Genomic DNA, 25474 nt, shown 5'->3' with positions numbered 1-25474 from the left:
GTCATACCAATGAACAGAAAACAAGAATCATAACAAATTCAACAAGCCACAAACACATGGACCCAAAGGAGCTTTACTCCACACAGGACTGCAGGGAGTTCCCCAACAAACCACTGAGGGGAAAAATCCCTGCAAGCAAATAAACTGCAAGCAACCACAGCAAATGACAAACTCAGATAAGAGCAAAAGAACCAGACAATAAATAAAGAGCAAGCACTTATCTGGAGTAGATGTGGTGTAGAGCAGGATGAAGCAGGCTAGAGATACAAAGAACAACTGACATCCGGCAACAGCCTGCAATCAGACCAGGATTTAAATAAGCAGAGTTAGCAAAGGAAACGCCCATTGCACAACACACCTGGTCCAAGTCCAAACCATTCCTGGCCACCAGAGGGAGCCTCCCAGCAGCCAAAACATAACTAACATTCACAACACGGGGAACTCTTAGATAACAACACGTGCTGCCAATCTATGGCCACTCGCTGCCACAGGATTGTCAGCCGACCTTGACAGATCCGTGACAGGCACTAATAAGTAATAATACCTAGAAATTTCGTTCACTTGTTAAATTTGAGCAGGCACTAAGTAGCAATCCCTATTTATATCATGAAATGCCGATTTGTGGCACATACCTTTCCCTACACTGCTCGTCCTTATTCTACACTATCACTCTCCTATCTATCTCAACTATCTATCATTAAACACCTACCTATGATAACTGTTTAGCAGCGGTGGCAGCACCTTCCCTAATCTTTAACATTCACAAAATGGCGCCGACACCGCATGTCATTATGTTATATGCAGATGGACATGTGACTTAGGCAGTCAATGATACAAGCCCTTGAGTCTGAACCTTGTGGATGTTTTCTGCATCGCGATTGGCTGCAGGAACATCAACAAATAGAGTTAGGAAACATAAAAGGCAATGCCTCTCTGGCTTCTCCCGATTCCCCACCTCCTCCACTCATTACACATACACCACCGTTCATCATACAGCACCACAATCCTATCCAAAAACATAACATGTTATTAGAAAAGCATTTTTGGAAAACATAATCAGTTATCGAACAAAACTGAACATTGCCAAATTTTGGGGAAAGTGCTTGTGTTACCGACTCAGAGCCGAACAGGCTAAGCCTCATACTGAATTAGAAATTGGAGAACACGACAAGAACAGGGAGTGGGCCTAAAGGGGTTAATAAATAGTCCAGGGTCAGATGTCAAAATCAAAACATTAACACAAACAGGAGCAAAAAGCACAACTGAAGAACCAGTAAGTATGACTGGCAAAATTCTGGGAGAGCATGCTCAGTAATGAAACAGAGCAATTACCAAGAACAAGGAGCATCTGAGCAAGCACCTCCCATAACCAGCAAGGAAAGCTTGTGCAGGAAAACAACCTGTCAGCAAATACTGAAGAAACACCGCAAAGCATTACACATGCAAAATGTTGTGCACAAAGGAGACATATAACTGCCGGCTCCATGGTTGAGCTGGGTGTGTTGAGTCATTTGTACTGGACTTTCCTCTCCTTTTGGGACTAACTGTTTGAACTCAGTTCACTCATGGTGAGGTCTCTGAGTTCAATTAGGTCACTTGAGGTCAGTTTAGCTGCAGTCAAAGGGGAAATACCGTAGGAACTTCACAAGTCAGGTCATTGTCTGTGCCCACGCCTTGTGACTTCAGTATGTAGCAGAGCCGAGATCGTCGTTGGACCTCATGCGGATTACATTGGACACGTTTTCCACACTGGCATCCACCTGAACATGGGTAATTATGTTTAAACTTGTATGGCTGCATGTTTTGTCGGGGATTAATTAATTTACTCTGTGATTCTATCACTATAATGACCATTTGAAGTTCACCTTCTCCTACGGCAGCATGCATACTAATCCTTATTGATTCTCTGAATGCCCACAATGCATTTATGTTTGTGATATTGGAATATATGTCCTTGATGATAGTACCATATGTGAGGCCTTCTTTTATGAACATTATAGGATATTGGAATTTTGCCATGTTTGGTGTCGGACCATAGTGCATTATGTCAGGATTCCCTCTTGTATTAACCTGTATGTGATTTAACTACTATTTAATGTAATGTACTTATAATCTTGCTAATAATATTTCTTGGTAAAATAAAAAAACCTTTTTAAATGCAAGATTTCAGCTTTGATGCCTTATTATTATATGTGCAGACTATGATTCCCAGCTCTCTCTTCTGGTTAATACATTGGAGCTGGGTGTTAATAAATTTGAGAATGAGGGTTTTTGTATTCTATTTCAAATAAAGGATTTTTTGGTGTTTTTGGTATTTCTTTTCACTTACAGTATTAGTAATGGGGGATCTTATAGATGCCTCCCCTTACTAATCTAGGGCTTAGTGGCAACTGTGAGTTGTTATTAATCCCTTATATTACCCTAATTGCAATCACACTAAGGCAATCAGGATGAGCCAGGCTAAGTTTTACATTGTTGCATCTAATGGATGCGACACTTCTAGGCAGCTGCAGGCTGCTATTTTTAAGCTGGGGAGCCAATAACAATGGGCCCACTAAGCCTGAGAATGTGCTGCATGCTGCTTCTTTTTGGATTATCAAACCTGTGGAAAAATGGCTAACAGGCCTGCCAAGCGTGTGGAACCTTTATTATCTATCTGAACAATCGCTCATTGAGCTTTTTCGCTGCATGGGTGTATCAAAGGCATTTGGGATCCATAATGAAATTTGGCATGACCAAGGATCCAATTAATAAATCCTCCTGATGAACCCCTTGTTTTGATTTTACAAGGTGGGAGGAATGCGTCGAGGTGAAGGTTGTCTTGATGTTTGCACATTGCCAACTGAACACAGTATATATATATGGTCAAAATGAGGGTGATTGGAGTTGGACGTTTTTAATCTTTATCCAACCAAATTCCTTGAAGACCCATGGAGCCCCCATTGAGACGGTGAAGGATTGTGAAGTGGATGAACATTTAATCCATTCATTATGAATTTGGACACTAATTACTGGTACTCCTAATTGGTTATCTAAGTAGGCTCCTTTTTACTGGTGTTTTTTGTCAATTGCTCTATCTTTTGAGGGTCAGGAAAAGGGCAGTTTGTATATAAGCCTGCTAATGACCTTCAATGGACCCCTATAAATGATATTATGGAGGTAGAACATCTGAAAGAGGCTGGATCCAGATATCTTTCCTATAAGTTATTTTGTGAATAGAACAATATTTGCTATATTTGGGACCGTTGAGGTATCTATACTGTTTTGAGGTTTTGCTGAATGATAAGTATTTGCTATATTTAAGATCATTATTGTATCTACACTGTATTTGCTATATTTAAGATCAATATTGCAATTATATTGCTTTGGAACTGAATATATGGGGGAACACCATATGGCCTAATATGGAATGATAAGTATTGGCTATATTTAAGATCGTTATTGTATCATTACTGTATGTTGATATTGTTATTGAAATCATACAGTTTTTGAACCTAATATATGGGGTGGACCACCATAGGGTCTGGATATATATCTGTACATATTTCTGATATACATTTTTGTATTTTTCTATGGCTGAATTTGTTTAAGAGATTAATAAAGATGACATTTTATACTTGGGGTAAATATAGTTTTTCTTGAGATAATTGTTAGTGACCCCATTCATTATCTGTCCTTACAAGTTCATTTTTTAAAATGATTTATTTAAATATTTAAAACAAAAACCACATAGGGTCCCACTTATTCTTATTCTGATACAGAGCCAAGATAAGCACACGGCTGGGGGCTGCAGCCTAAAGCCGTATGCTTTATCTGTGCTGGGTGTCATAATATGGTGTGACCCTATGCCAATTCATTCATATATTTATTTTTACACTACAGCTATGCAGACAACATGTGTGATGCCAAGCAATCCCAGACACTGTCACACAGAGTGGGGGTGCGGTCTGACTGCAGCCAATCACTGATGCCGGGACTGCCAGTGGGCAGAGAAAGCAATGAATATGTATGAGGGTTAATGAGCGGACCCAGAAGTAGTGTTACAGCCACACAGGAGACTTGGTACATATAACGCTGCTGCTCTAATTCCCCTAGCCACCTAGCCATTTCTACCTTTCACCCCCATTTTACAGCACAATGTTTTGATCCCCGTAGACTTATATGGGGTTCAGCATCCGGACGCAAGTCTGATTCCAAACCGGATTTTTTCTTTTTTTTTTAAATACGGCTGTACTTGCCAAACTCAAATATCTGTGGGTTCGCCAATCTATAATAGTAATATGTAAATATGGGGATATACCCACAATAATGACCAACAATCTATGCAGACCACCTGATAACACAACAAAGGACATAAAAAGGTATATCAAAGAATAAATAGATGCAATAAAGTGCAATACTAATATCCGTGTTGTTTTCGGGAACACAAGGTGCAACTTACACTTGGGTACGGATCTTCATCCTGATAGTGCTCTAATTGAAAACAAAACAGTTGTCCTAACATGAAGACATATTTAATTCTATGGTGTTTCCACTTTAAATAATTAGATTTGTGTAGAGTTGCCCCTTTAAGATTCCATCAAGACATCTCTGATGATGTCAGCAATGATGATATCATGGATGGCGGAATGTCGGCTATTATGACATAACAATTGACATTCCCTATATATAGAATGTACACACAGTCATAGTTACCATTTTTTGGTTCTATAGTTGGTGACTAAACTTGCAGTTAGTTGTTCGCTATGTATCGATTTTTTAAACGCAAACCTCAGGTAGCAGCACTATCCGGGATTCTTGACACCTATTCCCGTGACTCTGAGCTTCTACCCCCCGATGGCATCCTCAGCTTCACTTACCAGCTAGTGTTGGAGCTAGTAAAGGACTGCCTGACCAAATACCAGCGAGGTGACCCCACCTCCAAGTATCTAAACGATGTATGTAAGAACATCAGGACCTTACTACAGCAGGTAAGTGGGGGACGCTCCGCACAAAACTTCTCCATAATGGATTCCTCCCCCTTGTTTCTTCTTTAGGCGGAATACAATATATTACATGACTGATCCCCAGATATGTAGTAATTGTATCTGCAGAAAGAGCAGTAAATGGTCACATAAATGGCGTCCTCCATTCTGCCCTTTCTCATCTCACCATTTTCCTTCCTGTTTGTTTTTATCTTTAGGCTCAAATTAGATCTCAAAATGGAGATTTGGGTTTTTTTAATGAACTGGCCCAAGAAGTGCTGTCTGTACTAGAAGGTCCAGCCCGCCCACCGAGACACCAGGTAAGGAGCCCCATCTTCTCCTTCATGGCCTTGTGTTCTGATCTTCTCCAGATCACCGGTCAGACATCAGCAGATCTGGTGTTAGGTCTTACAGGCCTCCCTGTCAGCTCTTGGCAGGATATGTTATGGCCGCCTGTCTGTGCGGCTCCATCCTCTGTGATCACAGTCTGTATTCTGCTGATGTGGTCACAGCTCAGTGGTGGGCAGTCTGTATTCTGCCTGTCTCACTCTATTATCAGAGTCTTCCTGCTTGTAAATGCTGCAGAAGAGATAATAGAGGTGATGACAGAAACATTGTGTAACAAGTCCCTTATACAGATGTAGCCAAGGTTACCTTAACACAGATAACACAGTGCGGGGATATCAGGGGCAAAATACTATAATGTGACCCCTACCGATATCGGTCAATGGCTTGTGCAATCACACATTATCTTAAATATCTTAGGTGTTATTTGTCAAGTTAAACTTGGCTACATCTGTATATTATTCTGGATTCACTGGAGAGGAGCTGCAGTGTAAAGTAATTACACCCAATACTGAAATTAATCAAATAACTCCAAATGTAGTCCTTCCTGATTTATGTATATGATTATTAAGTCAAAGGTTCCACATATTAACTATATGTATTATAACTTTCAGATAACAGCAAAAGGTGACTCCAGACGTGGGCAAAATATAAATACCAAAATCCCTGACCCTAAAGGGAGTCAGCGGGAGCTAAACAGCCATCTGATTACAGGTAAGCCGATCATGCAACAAGAAATATCTAGATCGGGGTCTCAAGTTCGGCTGGGTGTATGGGCCGCACATAGGAAAAAATAATTTGGGGGGCCGCATTGATCACAGGACAAAGTGACATTTTAATTGGTACCATTTTGTTTTTCTCTACACCTTTGGATCGCTGTTTTTGAACACTTGTAACTTGTTTATTTTAACAAACTTTCACTTTTTTGTTTAAATATATATATAAAGACAAAAACATTTTTAATGTTAAAAAAGTCATGCATTTTTTTTTGTTTACATATCCCTTTCTTGCAAATAATACAGTTTTACAATTAGCACCATAATAATTTTGGCCAAGATCTTTTAGTAATGTCCCCCATACTGTTCCTGTTCTTGAAGTAATGTTCCCATCCACGTTTCTATTCTGTAGTAATGTACTCATCCTGTAGTAATGTGCCCATAATTGCTCCTTTTACAAATGTGCCTCATCCATATTCCCATCCTGTAGTAATGAGCCCATCCTGTAGTAATGAGCCCATCCTGTAGTAATGAGCCCCATCCTTGTCTCCATCCTGCAGTAATGTGTCCCAGCTTTGTCCCCTTTAACTAATGTGCCCCATTCTTGTCCTCAGTCGAGTAGTAAGATGCGCATCCTGTAGTAATGTGCCCCCTCCTGTAGTAATGTGCTCAACATTGTCCCCTTTTACTAATGTGCCCCATCCTTGTTCCCATCCTCTAGTAATGTGCCCATCCTGTAGTAACGTGCCCCAGTCTTGTCTCTTTTAATTAATGTGCCCCATCCCCCCCTTCCTTTAGCAATGTGCTCATCCTGTTGTAATGTGCCCCCTCCTTGACCCCATCCTGTAGTAATGTACCCCATCCTGTAATAATGTGCCCCCTCTACATCCCCATTTACTAACGTGCCCCATTCCTTGTCCCCATCCTGTAGTACTGTGCCCCATCTTTGTCCCTGTTCTAAAGTAATGTTCCCATCCCTGTCCTCTGTTACTAATGTGCCCATCCTGTAGTAATGTCTCCTTTACTGATCCTCTTCTTTTAGCAATGTCCCATCCTGGTCCTCTATTGTGCCATTCTACACACACACACACACACACACACATTCCAAAACTGCCGCGCTTCATCTAAAATTCAGATGAACGTTTTGCCATTGTGCAGTCAAGCTCTCTCTGCACTATTCTAATGGTAGCAACCAGTTAATCAGATGCAAGTAGATGACGTCATACGCATCAGTTGTTTGCCTCTGATTGGTCAGCAGCTGCCATTGGAATAGTGCAGAGAGAGCTTCACTCTTCGCCCTGGAGGCAAAACGTTCATCTGAAATGAAGCAGCGATGGCTGCAGCCCCTGCACTGGCCGCGATCGTACAAGAGGGTACGTGCCTGCGGGCCACAAGAAGCAGCCTGAGGGGCCACATGCAGGCCGCGTGTTTGAGACCTGTGATCTAGATATTGTAGAGAAAAGGTAATAATCTGTAGAATAACTGTCTCTACTCTTTATAATGGGAATCTGTCATCATATTTTCACATAAGGAAGTAGTGGTATGGCTGTACAGCCACCATAAACCAAAATCTTTTTATATATAGATCCAGTATACAGTCATGGGAATGTAGAAGCCGTATGTATATCAGGCTGGAAGTGCACAGTAGACTTGAAGGAAAAACCGCTGCAGTGACCCGCCCCCTGTGCAGTGACGCGCCCCCTGTGCAGTGACCCACCCCAACTGCAGTGACCCACCCCCTGTGCAGTGACCCACCCCAGCTGCAGTAACCCGCCCCCTGTGCAGTGACCCACCCCAGCTGCAGTGACCTGCCCCCTGTGCAGTGACCCACCCCCGCTGTAGTGACTCACCCCAGCTGCAGTGATCCGCCCCCTGTGCAGTGACTCACCCCCGCTGCAGTGACCCGCCCTGCTGAAGTGACTCACCCCCATTGCAGTGACCTGCCCCTTGTGCACTTGCAGCCTGATTTACATATGGCTTATATTATTGGTTTCACATTACTGGCACATCAGATCTCTCCAAAAATATTTTTTTTTTATTGGAGGACAAGCACCTATACAGCCATACCCCCTACCTGCTGATTTCCATGTTCCCATATAAGTAGCATCAATCCCATATTCAGACGTCTCGTCATTTTCTCCGTTATATTGTATTATTTATCTAAGATTAATATTATCTGATACATTTGATTTCTTCATTATTTTATCCCTATTTTAGAAAAAACTGAGCTGTCGACTCCAGATAGTGGAATCTGTGAGATCCCGGAGATCCATGAATCTGCCAGTGTAAGTATCATAGAGGGATCTGTCTGTATATTATCAGATCCCGGGGTGTGAATGACTCCTCTAATATCCCCCATATACCCATGGGATATCTTTATTCTAAGCAGATAACAGCATTTATAGTCCGTTCCCCCCGGTGTGATCTCCCATATTATCCCGCGCTGTACAGTGATCCCGGTGTATGGAGGATCCCCCATTACATAGGTGTCTGCCGAGCGTCCGGCTTGTATCCTCCTCTACATCGGATCGGTATAATCAGCTGGGACATAAAATAGACGGAAACGTTTCTGCGTCTGGAGCTTTTTTCCTGCAGTTTCTAGATCGTAAAATAATTTCTAATTTTTTTTATAGAACGTAATCGCAACCCGAGCGAGAACGCCGAGTAAGAGCGATTATGAGATGTCCATACTGATCGGCAAGGGAGCATTCGGGTGAGTTTCCCTTTGGGATTATGCACATTTCTCAGGTCCCTATGACAGTTCTTCTGCGTCTGTGCTCTGCCATCCAGTGTGACCATAGACAAGTGACGAGTCCACATCACTGTCCACGTCTAATTGTCACTATTCAATTGTAACAAATTCAGTTAGCTACTAGTGAATCTGAATTTTTGAGGACATGGATGAGGACGTGGCAGACGTGGCACTGACATCCAATAGGTGACCTTTCATACAGTGTTATATGAATGTTTAATGAGACTGGACTTCTAGTATTAACCCCTAGTACAGAGGATCATATGACGAGTTCTATAAACCATGCATTTTCCTTCTCTCCAGTGCGGTCAACTTAGTGCGCCATAAAGACTCCAAAAAGATCTTTGCCATGAAGAAACTGGACAAAAAGGAGCTTAATACTCCATCAAAGATGCAACAAGCTTTCCTGGAGAGGGACATCTTAACATTCGCTGATTGTCCCTTTGTGGTCTCCATGCTTTGCTCCTTTCCAACCAAATCTCATCTGTGTATGGTTATGGAGTATGTAGAAGGTAGGACATGTACATTGTATTACATTCAGCCCATGTCTGCTTACATCTCATCACCTTCTCTATCCTGCCCCAATGTCTCCGCTCTCTTCTCATTATACACCATGTGTGATCTGCTGTATCGTCCCTCACCGGCCATATTTCCTTTCTTCTATAGGTGGAGACTGTGGAAACCTTCTAAGAACCATGAAAGTTTTACCTATCTCCTTGGCCCGCTTGTACTTTGCGGAGGCCATGCTTGCTGTGGAATATCTGCACAGCTATGGTGTGGTGCATAGAGACCTGAAACCGGACAAGTAAGTGACCACTGTAGTATAATATAGGGGGGTTATCACATATTATTACATGGCTTGCATGGCTAAAACCATCTTTTCTTTCACAGCCTCCTGATAACATCTGCAGGACACATTAAAGTCTCAGATTTTGGGTTGTCAAAATTTGGCCTCATGATGCCAAAAACCAACATCTACCAGGAATCACCTGAGAACATCGCCAGAGAGTTCCGCGATCGTGAGGTCAGCATCACCTACTGGAACGTGACTTCTTCACGATAAATCTCACCAACCTTTTCTTTCTTCTCTGGAGAATTTCTCCGCTGAGATTTCATCTTCTGTCCTTGTGTTTTTATCGAGAGATCTTTTCCTAAAAATAGTTTAATGAATCTCCTCTTTCTTCTTTTGGTTTCCAGATGTGGGGCACCATATATTACATGGCCCCCGAGGTCATCCTGTTGAAAGGCTTCGGAAGACCTGTTGACTGGTGGTCAATGGGGATCATCCTATACGAATTCCTCGTAGGAAATATACCATTTCATGATAAGGACACACAAGAGCTTTATAAAAAGATCGTCAGAGGTAAGTAGAGTAATCCACTCATTACTCGGGTTGCTTAGTTACTTGGTTTATAATTGTGCAGCTTTACTGTATAATACGGTTCAATAACGTTTATTTTTTGTCATTTTCTATACAATAGGTGACATTTCTTTTAAGTGTTTTCCTGCTCTTCCTCTCAATGCTCAGAACCTCATCACTAAGCTGCTGAGAAGAAATCCTGTAGAAAGACTTGGGACAGGTAATGTATATAACAGTATTAACACTTACTTATTACACCCAGGACATACCAATCATCACCACGAGGATCAGCTCTTCTTCTGCTTGTCCATTTCTAAAAAAATCTTTAAAAAAAACTGATAGTCCTCAGTGGCTGATACCTTTTAATGGCTAACTGAAAAGATGGAAGCAAATCACAGCTTTTGAGACTCCTCAGATGTCTTCATGAGGCATTTTATAACACAAAATCTGAAGTCTAAAGGGGAAGCTATTCTCTTAACGGAGACATATACACCTTTCCAGCATGCCAGTGAGGAGACTTTTAAGTTGCAATGCTTCTCTGGGAAATATTCAAATTGTTGCTTTAGGGAGGAAGAAGACAAACTTTGGTGCCACCTGTTGAAGGTAGCAATCCTAGAAGTCAAACTGACCCTCCGAGTCTTGTCGTATGACTCGTCTAAGTCTTGTCGACAAGACTCATTGGAACGTCACTTTGACTTCTAGGATTACTACCTCCAATGGGTGGCACCAGAGTTCGTCTTCTTCCTCCCTGAAGAGACGATTTGAATATTTACCAGGAGGAGCATTGCGGCCTAAAAGTTTCCTCACTGCCATGCTAGTGTACCGCCCTGAGTGGGCTCGGCTGCTTCCTGCCGGGCCGAGCCGCTCGAGGCCCGGGCTCGGGTGGTCGGTGGCTCAAGCGCCTCCGGACCGGGAGCCACGTCACTCTGTCAAGGGGAGGCAGTGGGGGTGGTGGTGTACGATGGGATTCGCAGCCTGGGGCCGCGTTGTTGTTGGGTGAGTCGTGACGCCACCCACGGGTCGTGGTGACGGGGTGCACCACCGCTGCGGCGAGAGTAAAGGGGACTCCCGAGATCAGAGTTGGTGGCGCAGCCTTGATGTTAGCCCCTCTATGGGTAGGGGCAGTGTGTCCCGGGGCCCGATGGGGAAGGTGATGGAGAGGTGGTGCAACGTGTCGTGCTGCGTCGCGATGCCATGCCCGGATGGCACTGGTGTACTCACTATTAATTCACACTCAGAGGCACTGGTAAACCAAAGTTCGAGGATGGTCAGGGCCCGCAGCCGACTACTTGTGTCCCTTGTGGGGTTGATGGTGGTCCCTTTCCCTTGCACCTCCTGGTGTTCTGTTTTTGGCTCCCCTGCCTGGGCAGTGGTAGCCCGCTCCCCGGCGTTTAGCTGCCGGAAGAGCCCTTGGTTGCCCGCAGGCGCTGGCCCATCGGATGTTTGGCCCTTGGCGGTGGCGCTCACCCGGTATTGGTGGGCTTTTGCCTTCTTTCGGGACTTTGGGTGAGAATGAACCCGTGAGGTCCAGACTGCAATCAGTGAATTTGCCTAAACTCAGTGGTTTCTAAGCTAGGACGGGGTCTGAGTACCCGGTTACTGGTGCTCCGGTTAACGGTTGACTCCCCAATTCAGGTCCGGTGGGCTCCAACCCTGCCCGGTCCCTACGGTTCCGCCAGTCGTTACACCGGTACTCCTGCAGGCAGCCACCACCGTCTGCCTGCCTGACGTTTTCGGGGGTCCCAGGCTCCAACCCGTGTCCCTGACAGCTTTTCCTTCCACACCTCCTGTCACTGTCAACTCTAAACCAACAACTACTGTATTTCCTGCCTCAGGACAGTAGTCTCCTCGGTGGGCATGTCTTTCCACCTGACTCCGCCCACCTGGTGTGCCCTACTGGCCCTGAGGGAGGCATCAGGTCTCCCTTTCGGGTGACGGGTGTGTCCTCCCAAGGGGTGGGGGTGTGTGAGTGTGTTGTTACCTGTGACCCCTGGAGTCCAGGGCGTCACACTATAATGGTGTGTCAGTATCTGTAATGAGAATAGCTTCCACTTTAGACCATGTCTTAGCCTCTCATATAACCAGATCAGATCTCATATTTTGCACTGATGAGGGAAAACCATCCCGAAACAATGTGATCTGTCATAAATCCTAAGGGGCACTTTGCACACTACGATATAGCACGTGCGATGTCGATGGGGTCAAATCGAAAGTGACGCACATCCGGCGTCGCAGTCGATATCGTAGTGTGTAATACCTAGATGATACGATTAACGAGCGGCAAAATCGTCGTAATCGTATCATCGGTGCAGCGTCGGTGAATTCCATAATTACGCTGACGCGACGGTACGATGTTGTTCCTCGTTCCTGCGGCAGCATACATCGCTGTGTGTGAAGTCGCAGGAGCAAGGAACATCTCCCTGCATCACCGCGGCTCCCGTCGGCTATGCGGAAGGAAGGAGGTGGGCGGGATGTTTACGTCCTGCCCATCTCCGCTTTTATTGGCCGCCTGCCGTGTGACGTCGCTATGACGCCGCACGACCCGCCCCCTTAATAAGGAGGCGGGTCGCCGGCCAGAGCGACGTCGCAGGGCAGGTGAGTGCATGTGAAGCTGCCGTAGCGATAATATTCGCTACGGCAGCTATCACCAGATATCGCTGCTGCGACGGGGGCGGGGACTATCTCACTTAGCATCGCATGCATCGGCTTGCGATGTCGTAATGTGCAAAGTGCCCCTTAGTCATACGAAAAGACTCGTTGGAGGATCACTTTGACTTCTAGGATTGCTACCTCTAATAGGTGGCACGAGAGTTCGTCTTCTTTCTCCCTGACGAGACAATTTGACAAAATCTGAAGAGTCAGAGATTTCTACCCAACAGCACATAGAGTAAAGCAGTAAATAAGACAAGTGACGTGAAGTATAACGATCAGTATGGGAAGGGGACAAACAGTTGTGGCAGTAAACATTGGAGCAGTTCATAGATAAGAAGTGTGAAAGTTTTATTGTCTTTTATTGATTGAGGTCTGGTCCAGAGTTCTGATGACCCCAGATGCTCTGAGGAGGCACGTTCCATAATTGGTATAAAAAGACATAAATCCATGAGACACATTCATTCCTTCTCTGAATGTGTCAAAGGCCATCATAAGTTTGTATTCCCAGACTCTTTTATCTCTCTGGGATTTGAAGTTTCCTTTCAATACCAGCAATTTCATGTCCATGATGCTGTGATCAGGGTTACAAAAATGTGTGGCCACAGGTAGATCTATCCTTTTTATTTAATTGTGTGGCGAAGATAATTCCTCCTTCTTAGCTTTTGTCCTGTCTCCTCTACATACAGACCCCCAGTTGGACATTTGGTACATATAATTAAGTACACCCCATTAGTTGTGGTGCAGCTGAAGGTACCTAGGATCTTGTAGTCCTGATGTGAGCTGGGAATCTTTATCTTGTCCATTGTCCTTATAAATGGAAAGTTCTCTCAGTTTTTTCTATGTTTTTTTTTATACAATTTTTTTCTATCTACTGGCTAACATGGTACAAAGATATATTTTACCTGTCTATCCTTACTATGACTCTCAGTAGGTTTCCTTCATGCTATGTCCATGTCAATAGTTCCGATCTCTCTCCAGATATGGAGCAGTCTCTGACAATGTCCACATCACTTTTGATCTTTTTTTTCCAGGAGGAGCAGATGAGATCAAGTGTCAGCCATTCCTTGAAGACTTAGACTTTGAGAACCTTCTAAGTCAGGAGCCGGAGTACGTTCCTCAGCGTTCATCAGATGTGTACAGCTGCCTCTCTGACAGTAAGTAGATGGAGACATCATCCAGGCTAAGTGGCTGATGGTCTTCACTAATGTGTGACTCTCACTTCCCAATAATACTAGTGATAATATGGTGACAATCTGTGACCAAGAGTCATTCTGACAACTTCTACAACTTCTAACATTTCATTACTTATGTCTTGTAGATGACTCTGATATATACCAACCTATGGGCTCAGAGGATAAGGACAAGAGAAGAGAGGACAATGAGAACCGTGAGTTTCAAAACTTCACATCATCTTCTGAAAGGCTTTCTAAAGTAAGTATGAGATCAATACATAAAACATGTAAGAAAAAAGTAAGAAAAGGGTATTTTATGGTTTTCTTTTATCCCCATTTAGCTCTGTACCAGCGTTATCAGGACGATGAGCAAAGAGGATCCCAAGTCGCCTCCAGAGAGTTCTGAAGAGTCCAACACAAAATCCTCAGAAATGTGAGTAGATGAAGGGGTCATTACTGGGATCTCCAGCTGATATACTGTATGTACCCAACACCAAACATAGGACATGAATAACATAATAGTAAAAGCAGCATCAACCACCCCATGATTAGCGGTCATTGTGGTTTTCGCTCCAGAAACCGTTGGGGATAGCTAGCAACTCGTAAATGGGGCAGCATGGCGGCTCTGTGGTAAACACTGTAGCCTTGCAGCACTGGGTCTCGGGTTCAAAAGATAATGTCTGCAAGGCATTCTCCCTTTGTGGGATTCCTTCCACACATAAGAGATACTGATAGGGAGATCGGATTGTGAGCCCCAATGGGGTCAGTGATGATGTCTGTAAAGTGTTCTGCAAAATAATGGCGCTATATAGGCCCCTAAAATAAATATTTGCAGCCAGTCCTGCATTTTTAGCATTACCCCCACTGCAGGTGAGATGTGATATTACATGGCGGACGTTCTTGGTAGTGGTTTTCCATTATGCTCCATATGAGGTAGTATTGAGCAGGAGACGTTCCCCACTATGACTTTCCTATGCCTTGTAGTCAGGTGTTATTCTGGTCAGATGATCCCTTATATACCGTATTTTTCGGACCATAAGACGCACTTTTTCCCCCCAAATGTTGGGGGAAAGTTGGGGGTGCGTCTTATGGTCTGACTTAGGGCTGCGGCTGGGAATGAGGGTGCTGCAGGTCATCGGGGGCACGAGCAGGCAGCAGCAGCGCCTGCTCGTGACCACGTGGGCCCGCTCATTACATATGCACGCCCATCCTCCCGCCCATCTCTCAGCGCAGAAGCCGGCGCTGACAGGTGGGCGGACGGATGAGCGGGGACGCGCGCATTGCAAAGAGCCGGCATGATCACCCCTGGCAATTACAGCCTGGAGTGATCATGTGCGGCTGTATTCACTGCCCCCCGCGCGTCATTACCAGCGCGGGGTGCAGTGAATCAGTGTACTCACCCGTCACCGTGTGTGGAGCCGTCTCCCTGCAGCACGCGATGTCTTCCTGTCTGTGCCGGTCAGCTGATCTGTGCTGAGCCGGTCAGCTGATCGGCACAGACAGGAAGACATCGCGATGAAGCAGGGGAACGGCTCCACACACACACAGGTCAGCGTGCCAGAGAGGAAGATGTGATCGGTGCTGCAGGGAGTGAGGAAAAGGTGAGTATAAACGTTTATTTTTTTCTCTGTGCTATAGGATACAGGCCATATACCAGGATGGTATATGAGCACGATGGGAGTATATGAGCAGGCTGGATGGGGGGGCATGTGAACAGGCTGGATGGGGGGGCATGTGAACAGGCTGGATGGGGGGGCATGTGAACAGGCTGGATGGGGGGGCATGTGAACAGGCTGGATGGGGGGGCATGTGAACAGGCTGGATGGGGGGGCATGTGAACAGGCTGGATGGGGGGGCATGTGAACAGGCTGGATGGGGGGGCATGTGAACAGGCTGGATGGGGGGGGGGCATGTGAACAGGCTGGATGGGGGGGGGGGGGCATGTGAACAGGATGGATGGGGGTTTATAGCAGGATCATATACAAGGCAAGAGGATCATTACCAGGATGGGGTACCTTAGTAGAGAATTTGGGGACATTACCCCCATAACAGTGTCAGCAGCAGATCCTCGCTCTATAACAGTGTGTCATGACCACATTTTTTGCTTAAAGTTTTATTTTCCCATTTTCCTCCTCTAAAACCAGGGTGCGTCTTATAGTCCGGTGCGTCTTATAGTCCGAAAAATACGGTAATGCTTTAGTTTAGTGATTTACATGTTTTTCTTCCACAAAACAGGCAGAAAGAATCTCCTCCGGTATCTGATGGAGACGATGCTGTGAGCAGCGGGATATCCTCGTTCCCATTCTCAGGTATGTACACGTCTACAGAACCAAAAATGTGGATGTTCACTTCAAGGCTCAGATAATTCCACAGGTTTTCTCTGTAATGGGCCTCATATGTTATCCAAGTTTCATGATCTCAAATATGTCGCCATTTCACCCATGTTGTACCTTTATTTTCCCCTAATTTGTAGTTTTATTATGGATTTTGTGTGATACATTGTGGCATCTATTAAGCTATGTCGTCATACATTGTCCCCTATAGTAGCATATTGCTCATTAGTGATGCACCGCATGGCGGCACACAGGGCACTTACTGCTCCATTTTAGTGATACGTCTAATGCCCCTGAGATGAGGCTATATACAGTATATAGGACTTATTCTGCCTCACTAATACGCAGAACTATAGGGGAAAGGAGGAGAATAATTCTACTAGATACAGGGAAGCCCTAATGAAAAACCAGGGCATATAGCCAGAAATAAAACATACATTTTTTATTTGGAGTAATTAAAATACAAGCTGTGATAAAGTGATTGAAAGAAACGCAGCAGCACAACACATCAGGGGGAGAGATAAGGAATGCAGCCGCATAGAAGCTGTTACTAAACAAAGCTCATATAGCACTAGAAGGTTAAATATATAAATCATATGTGTGAGTCAATCTAACTCCGGTGAGAATGAGACACCAGATACAAATAGTGTGCAGCTCATTAAAGAATACAATAGTATAAAGGACAGTGTCAATAAACACACAAATGGGTGTATACAAGACTTAGTGGCATCTCCTCCTGCTGGTGCTAAAATCCCGACACGCGTTTTGGCTTTTTTGGCCTTAGTCAGGCCAAAACATTCTTTAATATACAGGGAAGAAATAGAGCAGATCCTATAAGAACATAGGATCTGCTCTATAAGAATCCTATAAGAATCAACTAAATGTGTTTTTTTCCTTTCTGATCAGAATCTCCAGCTCAGGAAGAAGCAAAATCAGCAATAAATCTGAGGGAAGAACCAAAAGCAGAAAATGAACAGGACAAAAAGAGACGAGGTAAGTGTGAGGACCTCCTCCATGTTGTGTGATGTCGGTCAGTGAGAGGACTCCATGTGGAGTAGATGTCATCCGTCAGTGATGGGATTGTCACATGTGTGATGGCTGACAATGATACCGCACCTCTGTATGGAGAAGATTCCTCGGCTGTTCGGCCACAGTGACTGCACAGTAGTATCATGTAATATGGAGTCCCATCACTTACTTTATATTTCTTTCTCTTAGGTTTCATCTTCCGCCGGATCTTATCATCCTGCCGACGTGGATTAGTCAGGGCTGCTCGCGCATTTCTGTGTTGTGATTGTTTCTCTGAATTCACTTAGAGGACAGGACACCTGAAGTACAGCACATCCACTATCAATGCTGTACTTTTTGTCCTGTAGCCCTGACTCCATTATCTAACCCCTCTTGACTCCGACCCCGGCTATTTCCCTGACTACGATTTTGTCTATTGATTCTGTTAATGGTTTTGTCTCTGCTCTCACCCATGGATATGACTTTTACTGGACTTTCCGCAGTCAGAAGTGTTCACAGACAAGTGACTTACCTGCTGCATAATGAGGCAGTTTCCGGGCTCGGTCTCTGCTCTCACCCATTGACAAGACTTTCTACAGTCAGACATATTCACTAATTAGTGACTGGGCGGCACGGTGGCTCAGTGGTTAGCACTGCAGTCTTGCAGCATTGGGGTCCTCGGTTCAAATTCCACCAAGGACAACATCTGTAAGGAGTTTGTGTGTTCTCCCCGTGTTTGCGTGGGTTTCCTCCGGGTACTCCGGTTTCCTCCCACACCAAAGACATACTGATAGGGAATTAATTGCATGATATAAATTAATAAATATTATTATCATTATTATATTATTATTTGCTGCATAAAGAGACAGATTCTGGACTCGGTCTCTGCTCTCTACATTTTACATGTAAAGCCCAAGGGAAGGGCGCTCTTTTAGCCATGGTCTCTACTGATACTGATGCGACTTCGTTTGACCATTCTTTGCTAATAATAAAAATTAGTGAGAATTTTTTTACATCAAGCAGTGTACTCACACATCTGACATGTATAGCAGGGGTGTGAAGGCCGGGGATCCACTGGAATCTGCTAGAATAGGGTGCCTTCACCCATGTCCGTCTGAGGTTGCCTTTTGGGGCTTGTGACAGACCTAAATAAGCATTCCCATCAAAGGGTTTACTCTCTGAATATATTGCAGTCATCGTGTATCCATGCACCACTCTGCTGTGCGTGCTACTTGGCACCGCGCTCCATTAGCAGGAAACTTCAAGCAGATATCAGAGAATCCAAGACACCATTGTGGCGCCCTGGACAAGCCAGGACGTCACAGGTACTGCAACAACACACCCCACACCCCGGTTAGGCGCATCAGCTGCACACACAAATCCTTGTTGCCTCCCTCCAGGGGCTGATGTCCACACCAGGTGGGGCGGAGCCAGGCGGTTGGCCCCGCCCATCGAGGAGTTCACAGCCCTGGAGGTGGGAAAAGGAGGGAGAACAGTTTGGAAGTTGAGGAGAGTGAAGTGGTAGGAGAGCAACTGACTGACCGTGTCCGGGTACGTGGCCCGGGCGCATACAGCAAGGTTGGCAGACGGTGGTGGCCGTCTGCAGGAGTGGCCTATCGTCGCGGAACCGTAGGGCCGGGGTTGGGCGGTGGCCCACCGATACCGAACCGGGGAGCGAAGAGAAGCCAGCACCAAACCGGCAGGGTTGCGGACCCCGACCAGGCTGGGAGTCGCCGTTAAACTGGTCAAATCCGTTAGCGAAGGGAACCTCCGGGGTTTCTCAGCGACAAAGTCCCGATTGAAGGCAACCGTCCAAACCGTGAGGGAGAGAAAGCTACCGCCAGAGCTAGAGCTCCCAGGGCCAGAGCCTGCGGGCAAAAGGGTCTACTCCGGCACCTATACGCTGGGGAGCGGGTTACCGGTGGGACGCCATCGGGACCAAAGACACACTACAGGTGCAGGGAAAGGCAGCCACCATCAACCGACCGGGAGTAACCACAGCAGCCGGCTGCGGGGACCCGTCCATCCAGCCGTTTGTGTCCGTCCTTGGCTGAGTGAGTACCATCATGCCGTCTGGCACCGCGCTGCCCCCCGCGACCCTGCACCCCACCTGCCCTGCATCCCTTCCATCACCCCTTACCGGGCCCCGGGACCACCAACCCCTACCCACGGAGAAAACATCCCAGCTGCTCCCTAACAACGCTCCCGGGATCCCAGCAGCGGTGGTGCACCAACCTCACCACGACCCGTGGGTGGCGTCACGAACTCAATCCTCAAACCAAACCAACCCCTTCCACTCACGGGCGAGGAGCGCCGCTCGAGTCCCCGGATCCGGCCCACCGCTCGAGCCACCGAGCAGCAGCCGGACCAGAGCAGCAAGCGCAGACGAGCAGCGCACGCCCCGCCCGCGACACCATCATTCCTTCTCTTGTTTAGAAAAATACATATGTAACATACACAACGTTTTGGCCAACACAGGGCCTTTCTCAAGCTAATAAAAAGGTATACATAGCTATAGCACCGCAAACACTGCTTTATATAGAGGTGTGATTGTAGGTCACTCCCCTCAGTCCCTCCCACAGATCCGGCCTCCATTGTAATCACAAGGCCAAATACAACTAAAATCACAGCTAAAAACATATATATATACAGTCATATGAAAACGTTTGGGCACCCCTATTAATGTTAACCTTTTTTCTTTATAACAATTTGGGGTTTTGCAGCAGCTATTTCAGTTTCATATATCTAATAACTGATGGACTGAGTAATATTTCTGGATTGAAATGAGGTTTATTGTACTAACAGAAAATGTGCAATCCGCATTTAAACAAAATTTGACCGGTGCAAAAGTATGGGCACCCTTATCAATTTCTTGATTTGAACACTCCTAACTATTTTTTACTGACTTACTAAAGCACTAAATTGGTTTTGTAACCTCATTGAGCTTTGAACTTCATAGGCAGGTGTATCCAATCATGAGAAAAGGTATTTAAGGTGGCCACTTGCAATTTGTTCTCCTATTTGAATCTCCTATGAAGAGTGGCATCATGGGCTCCTCAAAACAACTCTCAAATGATCTGAAAGCAAAGATTATTGAACATAGTTGTTCAGGGGAAGGTACAAAAAGTTGTCTCAGAGATTTAAACTGTCAGTTTCCACTGTGAAGTATAGAAGCACGGTCTAATAGAGCGCTAAGGAGGCCACAGTATTAGATTAATTTTTTTTTTTAGAATTTATTGTTTTCTCAGCCAGGCTGAGAAAACAATAAATTCTAAAAAAAAAATTAATCTAATACTGTGGCCTCCTTAGCGCTCTATTAGACCGTGCTTCTATACTTTACTGCTGATCTTCCCCCCTGTGGGTTCACGGCAAGAGCTGCTTGGTACGGAGGTCAGATTACCAGAGACGCCCAGTGATCTGTCATGTGACCAGCTCCTCAGGAATTTGCTTCCCTGGATGGACATCATGGGCTAACAGGTCAGAAGATCACTGACTCCACACTCCTGCCTTATACCGTAGTTGTGCGAGGGCTGCACAACCACATCAGGTGAGCAGATTCCTTTTCTTCTCCTCACCGCTATCTCCCAGAACCTTCACATGCGCTCCCTTGTTTAATTTTTATCCAGTTTCCACTGTGAGGAACATAGTAAGGAAATGGAAGAACACAGGTACAGTTCTTGTTAAGCCCAGAAGTGGCAGGCCAAGAAAAATATCAGAAAGGCAGAGAAGAAGAATGGTGAGAACAGTCAAGGACAATCCCCAGACCACCTCCAAAGACCTGCAGCATCATCTTGCTGCAGATGGTGTCAATGTGCATCGGTCAACAATACAGCACACGTTGCACAAGGAGAAGCTGTATGGGAGAGTGATGCGAAAGAAGCCGTTTCTGCAAGCACGCCACAAACAGAGTCGCCTGAGGTATGCAAAAGCACATTTGGACAAGCCAGTTACATTTTGGAAGAAGGTCCTGTGGACTGATGAAACAAAGATTGAGTTGTTTGGTCATACAAAAAGGCGTTATGCATGGAGGCAAAAAAACACGGCATTCCAAGAAAAGCACTTGCTACCCACAGTAAAATTTGGTGGAGGTTCCATCATGCTTTGGGGCTGTGTGGCCAATGCTGGCACCGGGAATCTTGTTAAAGTTGAGGGTCGCATGGATTCAACTCAGTATCAGCAGATTCTTGACAATAATGTGCAAGAATCAGTGACGAAGTTGAAGTTACACAGGGGATGGATATTTCAGCAAGGCAATGATCCAAAACACCGCTCCAAATCTACTCAGGAATTCATGCAGAGGAACAATTACAATGTTCTGGAATGGCCATCCCAGTCCCCAGACCTGAATATCATTGAAAATCTGTGGGATGATTTGAAGTGGGCTGTCCATGCTCGGCGACCATCAAACTTAACTTAACTGAACTGGAAATGTTTTGTAAACAGGAATGGTCAAATATACCTTCATCCAGGCTCCAGGAACTCATTAAAAGCTACAGAAAGCGACTAGAGGCTGTTATTTTTGCAAAAGGAGGATCTACAAAATATTAATGTCACTTTTATGTTGAGGTGCCCATACTTTTGCATCGGTCAAATTTAGTTTAAATGCGGATTGCACGTTTTCTGTTAGTACAATAAACCTCATTTCAATCCAGAAATATTACTCAGTCCATCAGTTATTAGATATATGAAACTGAAATAGCTGTTGCAAAAACCCTAATTGTTATAAAGAAAAAAGGTTAACATTAATAGGGGTGCCCAAACGTTTTCATATGACTGTACAAAGAGCATCACTAGATATAAATGTCACTTACATCGCCCTCTACAAACATAGTCAAAATGATATCAGATCAGCAAAAAGAAGGGACACGTCTGTATATTTACTATTGTCACATCCCATAAGACCATCCCCGATCCCTCCTCTGAGCCAATAGCGTCCCTGATTCCATCACTGTTCCCACAATGCATTAGTGACCACACAGGGAGTTGTGTGTTTGGGGAGGAGATCACTGTTTAAAAAATTGCGCCAACTGCACTCATTGATGAGACTACTACTAATCTCCATGTGTCCCATATTTATGATCAGGGTATCCGGACGTGCCAAAACATAGTGCGGTCAGTGAAGGAACAGATCCATCATAGCATCACACTTTCATGGGTGGTTTCTGGAAACAGAATGTCACAGCATTTGGCTGTGCAAAATGATCCTTGACTTTCTATTGTTCCTGCTGTTAATATTCATTGTACTCAGTAGCTTTCCTGATGGTTTTTCATTTCTCCCTCTTTAGGACCCAGCAGGAGGTCGCCTTCCGCCCAGCTACTGATTATCAGTATTCCCCTTGTGCTTAACCCTTCACCCCCGGCCGAAATGTCCCTTATTCCAGCGGTAAGCTCGATGGTAGCCAGGCTTGGATCACCAACGTTACCCTAACTCCTGAGTAGTCTGGTCTATCACCCCCTCTCCCACCCCCTGGGGAGGGCTGGGATCGGTGTAAAGAATCCTACAAATACCAACATACGGGAAAACCAAAGCTCAAACACACTGCAAGCACACACAGGGGAAGAAATAATACGTGCTCAGGGAGAAATAAAGCACAGGGAGGAAATAAACAAACCACAAGGATATTTCCACAGTACACCTAAAAGCATACAATTGTTCACCAACAACTGGGTCACCACGCACAAAGACTGATAACGCTGGAGCAAAGCTAGAGCTATCTTCGGCATGTGAGGCTAAGCTCCAAAATCTTTTAAATAGCGGAGGCGGCTGTGATAGGACGTCAGCAACCTGTGACCTCTGCAGCCATTCACCAGCCAGCAGGAATTAACTCCTGCTAAACCGAAGAGCAGAGAGCACAAAACAGTCGACGCCCGACTCCGACTGAGCAACTAAGAAGCATCAGGTTGCCTGACAGACTCTGCAATGTGAATAAAGTCTGGAGTCTCCATGAAAGTCAGTGATCGCAAGCAGTCAAGGGTGCTTTACACGAGACAATTTATCGTGCAATAGATCGTCGGGGTCACGGTTTTTGTGACGCACATCCGGCATCGCTTGCGACGTCGACCTGTGTGACACCTCCTAGCGACGCAGTATTGCTCACAAATCGTGAGTCGTGTACTTGTCACTAGGTTTCATAAAATCGTTTATGAAACATGGCGCCGGTTGTTCATCATTCCCGTGGCAGCACACATCGCTCCGTGTGACACCACGGGAACGATGAACATCGCTTACCTGCGTCCTGCGGCTCCCGCCAGCTATGTGGAAGCAAGGAGGTGGGCGGGATGTTTACATCCCGCTCATCTCCACCCCTCTGCTTCTATTGGTTGGCCGCCGCGAGACGTCGCTGTGACGCCGAACGTCCCTCTCCCTTCAGGAAGTGGATGTTCGCCTCCCTCAGCGACGTCGCCCGGGAGGTAAGTACGTGTGACGGGGGGGTTAACGAGTTTGCGCGCCATGGGCAATCAATTGTCCGTGACGCACAAACGACGGGGGCGGGTACGATCGATCGTGAAATTGCACGATCGGTCGTCCCTTGTAAAGCAGGCTTAAGACACTGTCGGGGTCCGCCTATCAATAGTTATATTGTATTTTCAGCTGGCACCTGTTCACACCTATTGGATGTGTGGGTTAGTCTTTTGTGATATATTTGTAGTTCATTTCCTTCTGACTGAGCACTCGGCCGTATAACCAGGCTGTGTCCATCCTCCTTTATAGCTGAATCCTTTCTGCCCATACATGTAGGATTTTAAACCAGATAGCGGCATTTCAAGTTAGGGTCCGAATATATAAGAGATCACCATGTCGTGGTTATCGGGCTCACATGCATTGGCCAATACATGAGATAAGTGTCTCCTTTTTCAAATATTCCCATAGCAGTAATGCAATACCAGAGTTCCTTTATTCGTTGTTAGCATTCTAGAGTGCAGCTGTATGTGTTTTGTAGCTAAATTGTGTTTTCAGCTGGCACCTGTTCCCACCGATTGGATGCGCGGGTCAGTCCTTTTTAATATACCGTATGTGAAAGAAGACCATACATCTGCCTCAGCATCGCTCAATGAATCTTTGAAGTGTGGATCTTTCATGAGTCCTCTGATTGCGGCCCATCAAAAATAACTTTCGCTTCTACATGGTCAGTTCAGGAAATTTTCTGCATATGTAGTCCAAGCATCTTCCCTCTTTGGTTAGAGCTTTTACAAACTGCTCCATTAAACCTAATTTGATGTGCAGTGGAGGTAAAATGATCTTATTCTTGTTACCTAATGGTTCTGGAACTACTTTCTTTTCTCCTACTACCATGTGTTCTCTGAGAGGCCACTGATTTCTCACCCTCTTTGACCTAGTATCCCAGAGACCGCTAACGCATTGAATCCATTCTGCTGTCCCAGGAGAATATTCACCATCTTTAGATCCACACAGATTGGCCACTGGTCATTCTTGTAGCTATTCTGTTCTGAACAAACATCAGATTATGAAATCACCAGTGAGGACCAAATTGAATTAGGCCTCTTAGATAACAAGCGCTTAGAGAAAGGAAAGCACACTCAGTTTCTGTTTATTTATGTGATGTCCGTCACTAGGTGGAGCTAAACACACTTGTGTGCACTGAATGGAGAGGTAGTCAGACAAGCCGAGGTCAGAAGCCAGGAGGTAACGAGAAGACACTGGGAGCAAACAGAGACGAGGTCAAGATACAAGCCGAGGGTCAGGATTCCTTTAGAGTACATACAGGATACAGGGAGCAGGTGGTGTCTTGGTCAGGAGGAGGTCTGAGGTCAGAAGCCAGGAGGTAACGAAAAAAACAGGGAGACAGGCAGAGAGGAGTCAACAACAGTCCAGAGTCGAAAGCCAAGATCAGATCACTAAACACTACGGGAGCCGAGAGCACTACTGTAACCAGGAATTACGACTGGCGACATTCCGGGTGAGTATGCTCCCTAATGAAGCAGAGCAATCACCTGGAACAAGGAGCATCTGCGTAGGCACCTCCCAGGACCAGCGTAGAACCCAGAGCAGAGAGACAACCCGTCCATAGGTGTTCAAGGCAAACAGCGGAGCCTCCAACCTGCAAAAGGCTCTGCGAGATGGAACAGCAAGTAGTGGCTCTGCAGGAGAGTATGGCAGAACATAACAAGATAAAATGCTCCGCACATCGGAACCATGACAGTTTACCTCTG

At 45.5% G+C, this 25474-nt stretch overlaps 2 protein-coding genes across 2 annotated transcripts in view; both read left to right on the top strand.

Annotated features, from left to right (window-relative positions):
- The window catches only part of LOC142255880 (microtubule-associated serine/threonine-protein kinase 3-like), a 61461-nt gene extending 43360 nt beyond the window's left edge, over positions 1-18101 (top strand). The window contains exons 17-18 of the mRNA XM_075327328.1: positions 17201-17287; positions 17513-18101. Of these exons, the coding sequence (XP_075183443.1) occupies positions 17201-17287; positions 17513-17610 (185 nt within the window). The 3' untranslated portion in view covers positions 17611-18101. The remainder of the gene's footprint in view (positions 1-17200; positions 17288-17512) is intronic.
- On the top strand, positions 4746-9586 carry LOC142256673 (microtubule-associated serine/threonine-protein kinase 3-like). The gene is made up of 7 exons (XM_075328493.1): positions 4746-4970; positions 5183-5284; positions 5924-6023; positions 8243-8310; positions 8659-8738; positions 9081-9289; positions 9444-9586. Exons 1-7 carry the CDS (start codon positions 4746-4748, stop codon positions 9584-9586), a joined length of 927 nt encoding a protein of 308 aa, XP_075184608.1.
- Positions 18102-25474: the final 7373 nt, after the last annotated feature.

Source organism: Anomaloglossus baeobatrachus, chromosome 11, assembly GCF_048569485.1.
Source record: "Anomaloglossus baeobatrachus isolate aAnoBae1 chromosome 11, aAnoBae1.hap1, whole genome shotgun sequence".
Taxonomy (NCBI): Eukaryota; Metazoa; Chordata; class Amphibia; order Anura; family Aromobatidae; genus Anomaloglossus; species Anomaloglossus baeobatrachus.
Note: the sequence above shows the minus strand (reverse complement) of the source record. Positions and strands in the feature narration are given on the sequence as shown.